Source organism: Agelaius phoeniceus, chromosome 16 (genome assembly GCF_051311805.1).
Source record: "Agelaius phoeniceus isolate bAgePho1 chromosome 16, bAgePho1.hap1, whole genome shotgun sequence".
Classification (NCBI taxonomy): Eukaryota; Metazoa; Chordata; class Aves; order Passeriformes; family Icteridae; genus Agelaius; species Agelaius phoeniceus.
The window spans coordinates 15,024,505-15,034,857 of NC_135280.1; the positions used below are offsets into that span (position 1 = coordinate 15,024,505).

A 10,353-nucleotide genomic window follows, 5' to 3' on the forward strand; every position below is an offset into this window, starting at 1 on the left:
GTCCCGGTAAGGGCCAGCACTTAAAGGGGGCAGCGGAAAGCGAGCCCCACCTCACGGCTTAAAGTGGCCTCCCGGCCCAAGGGGACAACAGCATGGGGACACCGGGGACACCGCCGGAGCGGTCCGGGGCCCATCCCAGGGATCGCTGCATCGAGGAGAAGGAAAGACAGGAGTCACAGCTCGAATCAACTGCTGGTTTGTTTTAATCCAGTAAAAAACGGCCGGGCAGGGGGTGCCCCCCCAGCCCTTATTTACACAAATAAATACAGAGAGGGCGGCGCCAGGGGTAGCGGGCAGGGCCCTGCTCCCCCCTGCCCCACCCCGCGGGCGCGGGGCTCAGGTGTGCTCTGGGGGTCCAGGTGTGCTCTGGCAGGGCTCAGGTGTACTCGCAGAGGTGGCCGCAGCCGGCGGGGCAGTGGGAGCTGGTCTCCAGCCACTTCATGATGTGCTGCAGGTGGCCGCCGTGGCTGCAGCCCTGGCACCAGACGAAGAGCCCCTTCACCACGTGGTGACACACGGCACACATGCTGGCACACTGCCGACACCTGCACGGGGACATTCGGGTGGCTGTGGGCAGGGAGAGCCCTCGGGGGGGCAACAAGAGGGAACAGGGGCACCCACCCCATCCCCCAGAAACCCCTCTGGGCCCCCTCACCTGTCGCAGATCCAGCCCCTGTTGCTCATGGGCCGCTTGCAGTTGCTGCAGTTGACGTGCAGGGTGGTGGAGGCCTGGTTGAGGCAGTTGATGGCACGGCAGGTGCTCAGCTTGATCACCTCGTTGGAGATGTTCCAGAGCTGGAAGCGCTGCAGCAGGTCGATGTAGGATGTGTACCAGTGCTCCTGGGGACAGCCACAGACAGCTGAGCCTCCACATCCACCCTGAAACCCCCTCAGCACCCCAGCCCTGCATCCCAAAGGCAAGATTCCCCTGGGGGGCTCAGCCTGGAGAAAAGGAGGCTCGGGAGGGCCTTCTCACTCTACAAGTCCCTGACAGGAAGGGACAGCCAGGGGGTTGGGCTCTGCTCCCAGGGAACAGGGACAGGACAAGAGGAAATGGCCTCAAGTTGTGCCAGAGGAGGTTTAGTTTGGATATTAGGGAGAATTTCTTCAAGGAAAGTGTGGTCAAGCATTGGCACAGGCTGCCCCTTGCGGTGGTGGAGTCACCATCCCTTGGGGGGATCTAAAAAGATGTTGATGTGGCTTTAGGGACATGGTTCAGAGGTGGCCTTGGCAGTGCTGGGGGAATGGTTGGACTCAATGTCTCAGAGGCCTTTTCCAACCTAAAGCATTCTGTGATCCTCTGATCCCTGCAGTGGGAGAATGGCTCTGCAACGCTGAGGAACTGTGGAAACCCAGGGCACCAGGAATATTTCTCTGTCTGCTCTGGGGTGCTCTGACCCCCAGGGGAGCACTGACTTTGACCCTCATTCATGGAGAAAGTTTCCCAGACTTCAAGATAAACTAGAATCCACAAAAGTGTGAAATAGATTATAGAGAGTAGTGTAGGTGTATCACTTAGGTGGGAAATTTAGGTTTTGGGATTTTTAGTCTGTTGTGGATGGAAGCAAGATGGAGGGCACAGGGTGTCATCCTGGGTTTCTTCTTCATGCTTCTTCCTTCTTCTTCATGGGTTTGGGTGGCATTTTGTAATTGGGCAGAAAAGTCTGCATTGGGAGCTCTTTAGGATCAGTTATTGGATTAAAAGGGAAAATAATCCAGGTGTCAGTTCTTAATTGGATAGTTTAGCTTTAAAAGACCTTGTAACAAAAGGTTGTTGGCCATTTTTGCAGTGTTCTGGGCCTGGTGTGGACAGCGTGCAAAACTCTAGATAAGGTAACAATAAACAAGAACCTGAAGACCAAAAAAATCCAGTGCCTCTCTCTTTCCTGACAAAGATGGCTCCAGGAGGGTCTCCCCCAACAGGGGAGCCCCTGGGAGGGCCCAGCTTGAGTCCCAGAAGTCAGGGAATCGGCAACAGGTACCCCAGAGCATCCTTCCCTGCATCAACAGAGCAAGGGCACCTCCCCATCCTGGCCCTGCAGAGCCACGTCAAATCCCTGCCAGGACTCCTGGTGGGGCAGGTACCCGAACCCTGGAGCTGCTCACCCTGCCTTAGAGCTGCCCTGCCAGGGGCTGGAGGGGAAGGGACGTGCCCCAGCCCCAGGCAGGACCCCATCCCATCGGGCTGTACCCCCTGTGGGTCCCTGCAAGGTGTGGCCCTGCCCTCAGGGGCTGTACCTGCGTCTGCTCATCGATCTCCTTGCGGATGCGCTCTCCCAGCACGATGAGCACGGACACCGCTGTCTGCACGTCGCCCTGCTCGGCGTAGAACAGCAGCGTGTCCCGCACGATGGGGTTGAAGAAGTCGGAGGGCAGGCGGTTCTCGTAGAGCGAGTGGGAGATGGAGATCAGCGAGAAGGACTCCACGGGGGTCAGCGACACCGTCTCGGCCTCGTTGCCGCTGACGTGAGGGGAGTCGGCCTTGTCCTGCAGGTGGTCCAAGGCAGACGGGTTGTCCACGATCTCGTGGCGCAGGGGGAAGGCTTCCTGGGGAAGGCTGTATTCCTGCTCTTCAGCTGCAGGGATGAGCAGGAGAAAACCCAGCTGTGTAGCCCCGCATTTCTCTTCACAGAGAAAAGCAAGGCACAATTCTTCCCAAAAAAAAATTCTTATCATTTGCTGTGCCTGTGTTTGTGCCAAAGTGGAATGCAATATGGAGATTGTTTACCCAAAGTCATGGTTGTCACAGACATCTTTTATGAAAAATCTTTTTTTTAAGATTTTTCCTCTTGAGAAGCTGAAAGGCCTCAAGAACAAAATGTAAACAATGATTATCTGCTGCTGTGGAATGCAACAGGTAGATCTGTGATTGGTCTCATGCAGTTGTTTCTAATTAATGGCCAATCACAGTGAGCTGGCTCAGACAGAGAGTCTGAGCCACAAGCCTTTGTTACCATTCTTTCTTTTTCTACTCTTAGCTAGCCTTTTGATGAAATCCTTGCTTCTATTCTTTTAGTATAGTTTTAATATAATATATATCATAAAATAATAAATCAAGCCTTCTGAAACATGGAGTCAAATCCTCGTCTCTTCCCTCATCCTAAGACCCCTGTGAACACTGTCACACATGGTGTTTTGTTTCCTTGGCCTATCAGGGCCATGTGTGTGTGTGTGTCAGGACTGTCAGATGACAGTCATGAGATTCACTGCAGTGTGTGTGCAGGGTTGAGTGCTTGGCAGATTCAGTTTTAGATGTATAGAATGATGCAGTATAATAAAGTAATTAATTAGCCTTCTGATATCCATGGAGTCCTCCTCATCATCCTCTCCCCTCATTGGGGCCATCACAGCATTGCTATACAGCTGGGACAGACAACACCTCCCCTGTGTGCTCACCGTGTGGGTTCTCGTGGTCCATCATGTACAGGTCATCCTCGTCTGCCTCCACATCCCCCAGCAGATAATCCGCAGGGACATCGCTGCCCTCCGTCTCCTCATTGTCTGTGTGCCCAGGGAAAGAGAAACCAGCTCATCACACCACTGGATGCACCTCCCAGTGTCCTGCCTGGCATGCCAGGCTGTGCCTGAGCCACACAGCTCAGTTCCCCACCACTGTCACTGTCACTGTCACTGTCACCCCAGGTCATGGGGGAAAGCTGCCCTTCTGCAGTGCCCTGGGGCTCAGTGCCCTTCACTCTGGGGTTGCAGCACATCCAGCCACCCCAATTCACAGGATGAATGCCCCAGTTTATGCCCTGTCTATGGCTGAGGGGAGAAGAGCTGTGGGACTGGACTGTGCCCCCCAGGAGCGTTACCCTCGTTGTTGATCAGGGTGGAGGAGGAGTCCATGAGGATGTTTTCTGAGCGGCTCTCTCCTTTGCTGCGCTCCAGCCTGGACTCGCTGCCCAGCCCAGCAGGGATATCTTTCAGGTTAAAGCTGGGGAAAAAAGCCAAATTTAACAGTCAGAGGAGTATAAAGTTTCCATTTCAGTCAGCAAACAGCCTGGATACAGGTGTCCAGTTGCAATTTGAATGGAGAAACATGAGATACAGTGATATCCCTTTGTGGGCAGAAGCCACCAGTCTCCATTGTGTGACTTACAAATAAAGACACATTGTGACCGTGGTCACAGCCCTTCCTCCAAGGCTGGTGGCACTGCACATGCACTGCAAAGGTCTCCCTGAAGAACTCCAGAGCTGAGCAGGCTCTTGGCTCCATCTCCTTCCCCTCAGAGGCAGGTGAATGGGAGCTGCCTGGCTCCAAGGTGCCTGGCTGTTAGTTATGCATCACCATGCTTGGAGAAGGGAAGGGCTGGGGCTGGAGCAGAGCCCAGCTCCCCAGGCTGCTGCCTGCCGTGTCTCAGACAGGCACAGCCACCCGGCTGGAGGCAGAGCTTGGTCAAGGACAGGGCTTGTTTCCTTTGGTGTTATTTGAGGATGTGTCTCTCACTGTGGGAACCCAGTCCTGCGAGGTCTGACAGCTCATTTGGAGTCCTCACCCCACACGTTTATGTCATTGAGAAGAGGAAAAACAAGTTTTCCTGCTTCATCAGCCCACAACGGGCTCTCCACGCCAGTGAGCTGCTGGCAGAGCTGGGCTGTGCTCTCCCTTGGAAAGGCTCCAGAAGAAAACTTCTGCACAGCAGCAGTTCCAGCTCCAGCCATGAGACACCTCCTCCACCCCCAGCCTTGGTCACCATCACTGCCCTGGGCACTGCTGAGGCCGTACCTCAGATCCTGGGGTCACTTTTGGGGCCCTCATGACAGGAAAGACATTGAAGGGCTGGAGGGTGTCCAGGGAAGGGAACAGAGCTGGGAAGGGGCTGGAGCACCAGGAGGGGCTGAGGGAGCTGGAAAGGGGCTCAGCCTGGAGAAACGGAAGCTCAGGGGGAAGCTTATCACCTCCACAACTCCCTGACAGGAGGGAAAACTAGGGGAGTTGGGCTGTGCTCCCAGGGAACAGGGACAGGACAAGGGGAAATGGCCTCAAAATGTGCCAGAGGAGGTTTAGATTGGATCTTTGGAAAATTTCTTCATGGGAAGGGTGGTCAGGCACTGGCACAGCTGCCCAGGGCAGTGGTGGAGTCTCCAGCCCTGCAGATGTTCAACATCATGTAGATGTGATACTTAGGGACTGGGTTTAGTGGTGGCCTTGGCAGTGCTGCTGGGGGAATGATCTCAGAGGACTTTTCCAGCGTTAGAGATTCTGTGATTCATGAATTCAGTAACTGCAAAGCTGATCTCAGCCCCATGCCCCACCATAGGCCAAACTTTGGTTGAAGGAGAGAAGGGAGCAGCGTGTGAGGCTGCACAGATTGAGGCCAGGCTGGCCACACCAACATGGGAAATGGCTTTGTTCAAACCATGCCAACATGCAAACCAGCACAGCCTGAGGGTGAGGGAGAGCTGTCCCTGCTTGCTCCCTGTGTCTGGGGCAGGTTAGTTATTATGTAGGAACTGTTCCCTGGCAGGGTGGGCAAGCCCTGGCACAGGGTGCCCAGAGCAGCTGGGGCTGCCCCTGGATCCTGGCAGTGCCCAAGGCCAGGCTGGACAGGGCTTGGAGCAGCCTGGGACAGTGGGAGGTGTCCCTGCCATAGCAGGGGTGGAATGAGATGAGTTTTAAGGCCCCTTCCAACCCAAACCATTCTGGTACTCCATGATGTGATTCCATAACCCCATCCCAGCCAAGGAGCCGTTCCCATTCCCCCCCGTTTCAGAGCTATCCCCCTCATCTCACTGCTCCCTGCAGCTCCCACCCCCCGTACCTGTTCATGAGCGGCAGGGCAGTGCTGCCTTTCCCCATGCTGTGGTTGAGGTTCGTGGACGACACGGTGCCGAGGCTGGAGTAGATAATCCTCAGCATGGTCCACGTCTGAGCCACCTGTGTGGAACACACTCCCTGTCAGGCCTTCCCAGCCACCATCCCCTGCAGCAGCAGCAGCAGCCGTCCCACAGCTCACCTGGTTGCGCTCCAGCCCCTTGGCCACCTTGGCGTTGTGGTCGCAGAGCTCGGCCAGGGGCCGGCCGGCCAGCGCGTACTGCTTGGCCGTGTGCACGAACCAGTCCATGCTGCCGCTCTCCACGTCCGTCTCGAACACGCTCAGGGCGCTGGAGGACGAGATGTACTCAAACTGCTCCGTGGGGTCCAGCTTGCGCTTGAAGAAGATGGGGTGGCGCCGGTCGCCGATGTAGGGCTTGCGGTTGGAGTCGGAGGAGATGAGGCTCTCCTTGGCGGCGAAGGCCAGGTCTCCGTAGAGGCTGTAGCACAGCCCCTCGGGGTTGGCCCGCTCGATGGGCTGGCTGGCGTCCTTGAAGATGTGCTGGTAAAGGGTGCTGTCCTTGGAGCCCGAGAGGAGGAAATAGGGGTCGTGGAGGTGCCGCCACACGATGCCCGTGGTGACGTCCTTGTGCTCCTCGAACATGGCGGAGGGGATGAAGGGGCGGCGCACGTCCCACACGTAGATGTTGTGGTCCACCATCATGGAGCAGGTGGCGATGTGGTGCTTGCACTCGGGGCGCCACTTCACGCGCGCCACCGAGGCGATGGTCTGCACGCAGTAGATCTCCTTGGCCCGCGTGGTGTTCATGTCCCACACCTTCACCATCTTGTCGCGGCCGCCCGTGGCCAGCCAGCCCCTGGGACAAGGACGGATCAGTGGTCACCTCTGTGTCCCCACCGTGGCACAGAAATGCTCACAGCACAGGTGTGACCACACCCATGCCACAGGAAGGCAGCTGGGCTCCAATCCCATCCTCCCATGAGCTCTCCTGGCACCTCCACTCCACAACAACCAGGTCAGGCAGCATCTTCCTTCCTGCCCCCAGTTATGGCCCTGCACCTCCAGAGCCCATCCCAGTCAGACCAGTTCCCTCTGGCTCAGCCTTCCACTGGCTGAACAGCAGGAGGAAAAGGCCATTCTGAATGTGTTTCAGTGCCTCTCTAAGATCAGGAGCAGTGGCAGCACTGCCTGGCAGGGAGTGAAGAGGGACCTGCACACTGTAGCAGCTCCTTCCAGATCCTTCCCAGCAGCCTCCCAGGAAAGGCAGGAGGGAAACACGAGCGAGCTGTGTCCCTGAGCAGCCAAGTAATGCTTCCTCAAACTGAGCACTGGAGCAAGAGGCTGCTGTGACACTGCTATACACAACTATAAGACACCCAGTGCCTCAAAATCCCTTAATTTATCAAAAAACAAACCTCAAACATCCTTACACCACCCCAACAATCACTTCTACAGTTTTATCTCCCAGCAACATCCTAGCCCCTGATACAAGGGGACAGGGTATCACAGACCATGCTTTCCCTCACAAAATCCCAATCCTGTTTTCAGGGTTTCTCTTGTCCTGCAAGGCCGGGTGGCTGCAGGGGCAGGCCCCACACCCACCTGTCCTCTGGGTGCCAGTCGCAGCAGAAGACGGGCCCGTTGTGGGCCGTGAACATCCTCTCGTAGCGGTCGGGCCGGCGGATGTCCCACAGCTGCACGTTCCCATTCTCAAAGGTGGCAGCAAAGGTGAAATAGTCCCGGATGCTGAACTGCACATCACGCACGCTCTCCGACTGGCCTGGGAGGGACACAAGGTAAGAGCTCCACAAAGCTAAAAACCCCACTGGAAGAGCAGAGAGAAGGTAGCAGGGAGTGCTGTGACTGTCTTCCATCTCCCACACACACCCAGCTAGTACTGAGAGGCAAGAAAAGGCACCAAAATGCCTCTCAGCTCCTTCTTTCCCTGCTCTGGGCACCACACCCTGAGCAAACCCTCCTCTTGGGCAAGGGGAAGGACAAAACCCCCAACCCCTACCTCTCCTAAAGGTGAGGGGACAAGCAAGGAAAGGACAAAGCTCCCAAACTCTGCTTCTCCACAGGGAAAGGGGACAACAAGAGCCATGTTTGTACCAGAGAAGGTGCTGACAGAGTCCTTCTTGCGCAGGTCAAAGCACTTCATGTAGCCATCCTGGGAGCCGCTGAGCAGCATGTACACCTCGGTGGGGTGGAAGCACACCTTGTTGACCGTGCGCTTGTGCTCCGTGAACAGCTGGTCCTGCTTGTTGCGGGACGGCTTGCCCAGGTTCCAGGTGACCACCACGCCGTTGGTGGCGGCGGTGGCCAGCAGGTTCTCGTCCATCTGGTGCCACACCACGTCGGCGCAGCTGAAGTTCAGGGAGGGCTTGCGGCCCACGCGGAGGTTCAGCTTCTCCACAAACTGCTCCTCCTCGATGGAGTAGATCTTGAAGATGTTGCGGCCGGCCACCACCACCTGGGCGGCGTCCCGGCACACGCTGATGGCGTTGGCGGGGGCGTCCAGGTGGCAGAACATGGTGCGGCCAGTCAGCGCGTTGCCCCCCAGGGCAGTGGTGACCCTGGCCATCTTCTCCATGGCTGTCCTCGGGGTGCTGTCCCCTCTCCAGCAGGCTGCCTGCACACCCACACGGCCACCCTGCTCCACCTCAGCCAGAGCTGGCCAGGGACAGGCTGGGCTCCTGCCGGGCCCTGGTGGCTCCGACTGTGGCTTTTTGCAGCTGCATCAACGGGCTGGGGAGGTGAGAGGCCACAGAGCCGCCTGTGGGAGGGAGATACAGCCCCACTCCGGGTTCTCCTCCTGCTGCCCTCTGTGGCTCCCTCTCAGGGAATTCCTGAAAACCTTCTCTGGGCTCCTTCTTCCCTCCTTAACCACACCCTGAGATGTTTTGCTGTTGCTGATAATCTAGGTCAAGTACAGCGCTGTGGTTGAAGTGAGCAGCGTCCTCAGCACGAGTTGGGGTGAAGTGCGGCCACGGTCACTCCGTGGGGCACTTGGAGCCTCAGAACCTGCAAAAACCAGGGGATGACCCTCCTTCTCTAGCAGTTACTCCAGGCTTCCTGGAGGGACCACAGTGTCCCACGGGCTGTGTCCTCCAGAGCCAGGCTGAGCTCCTGCCACAGCACTGCCCTCTCCTGCCAGGTCCCACTGATCACTCATAGTTCACATTCCCACCCCCTCAGGGCCCCTTCCCACCCTCAGAGCACCCTTAGGGGCCCGTCCTACTCCTGAGGCCACCCCCAGCCCCTCATACCTCACATTCCCACCCCATCAGGGCCTTCTCCTGACCCACAGCCCTCTTATACTCCACATTCCCCTCCTCCTGACCCACAGCCCCCCAGGACCCCTCAGACCCCACACTTCCCTCTCTGCAGGGTCCGCTCCTGACCCGGAGCCCCTTCAGGGGCCCTCCAGCCCCTCAGAGCCCACTCAGGGCTCCCTCAGAGGCCTCCCCACCCTAAACCCTCCTCAGGGCCCCTTCCCACCCCTCAGAGCCCCCGGGGCCCCTTCACAACCCCCTCCCGCCTCACAGAGTCCGCTGCCACTGGATCCCAGACCCCTCCGTGCGAGGCCCCGGTGCCGCTCCCAAGCCGTACCCGGTGCCGGTTCCCGCGCCGGCAGCTCGGGCCGAGCAGGCCCCGCCGCCGCCGCCGCCGAACTCCCGCCAGGCCACGCCTCCTTCCGCCCCGGGATCGACTCCTGGTGCCAGGCCACGCCCCCTTCCGCCACTAGGGACCGCCCCCTACCGACAGACCACGCCCCTTCCGATGACGGGACGCGGCCCCTGGCGCCAGGCCACGCCCACTCACGCTGTCTGGAACCGCCCCCTGCCGACTGACCACGCCCCCTCCGCCCCTCTTGCCGTTCAACCCCGCCCATCTGATGCAAGACCACGCCTCTCCAGCTCTGGTCCGCCCCTGCACATTCACCACGCCTTCATCGGCAGACCACGCCTCTTCTCCGTACCCGGACCGCCCTCTTGCATCAGGCCACGCCCCTTTCCCGACCCTGATATGCGTCAGGCCCCGCCCATTCCCCCTGGCGCTCTAGCCCCCGCCCCTTCTGAAGCCCCGCCCATCCCCAGGCCCCGCCCCCTCTGTATAGGGCGCACTGGGGGCGCGGGGCTATGGCGGGCACGGAGCCCTGGGGGTCCGGGGCGATGCGGGGGCCGGGGGGGCCGGGGGGACGTGGGGTGCAGTGGGAATAGGGGTGCGAGGGGATAAATGGGAATTGGGGTGTCCAGGGCGCCTTGGCGGGGGTGCCGGAGGGATGTGGGGTGCACTGGGAGTGGGGTGCGCTGGGATGAAGTGAGGGGCTGGAGGGATAGGGGGGGATGTGGGGTGCACTGGGAGTGGGGTGCGCTGGGATAAAGTGGGGGCTGGAGGGATAGGGAGGGATGTGGGGTGCACTGGGAGTGGGGTGCGCTGGATGAAGAGGGGAGCTGGAGGGATGGGAGCTGTGCTGGGGACTGGGGGTGCAGGGGGAGAAAGAGAGTACCGAGGGTTCCGGGGGTGTCAGGGAGCTGTGGGATCCAGGGGAAGCGGGGATGCCAGAGGT

General features: G+C 58.8%; 1 protein-coding gene across 2 annotated transcripts; it reads right to left on the reverse strand.

The window, feature by feature from the left end:
- Positions 1-180: 180 nt before the first annotated feature.
- On the reverse strand, positions 181-9,620 carry WDR24 (WD repeat domain 24). 2 transcript variants are annotated; one of them, XM_054643842.2, is made up of 10 exons: positions 9,393-9,620; positions 7,893-8,804; positions 7,383-7,560; positions 5,961-6,636; positions 5,766-5,881; positions 3,816-3,937; positions 3,397-3,501; positions 2,239-2,576; positions 656-840; positions 181-545 (listed from the first exon to the last, which is right to left on the reverse strand). In XM_054643842.2, exons 2-10 carry the CDS (start codon positions 8,371-8,373, stop codon positions 377-379), a joined length of 2,370 nt encoding a protein of 789 aa, XP_054499817.1. In that variant the 5' UTR covers positions 8,374-8,804; positions 9,393-9,620; the 3' UTR covers positions 181-376. The 2 variants fall into 2 exon arrangements, with proteins under 2 accessions (XP_054499817.1, XP_054499816.1); XM_054643841.2 differs by having other exon boundaries at positions 9,327-9,620.
- Positions 9,621-10,353: the final 733 nt, after the last annotated feature.

Bases quoted from the DNA above. Each gene is read 5' to 3' on its own strand.
- WDR24 (XM_054643842.2), bottom strand. From the start codon at position 8,373: ATGGAGAAGATGGCCAGGGTCACCACTGCCCTGGGGGGCAACGCGCTG. The intron at 5,882-5,960 runs GTGAGCTGTGGG...TGTTCCACACAG, and splicing joins AGGGGCTGGAGCGCAACCAG to GTGGCTCAGACGTGGACCAT. The intron at 841-2,238 runs GTACAGCCCCTG...GGCTGTCCCCAG, and splicing joins AGATCGATGAGCAGACGCAG to GAGCACTGGTACACATCCTA.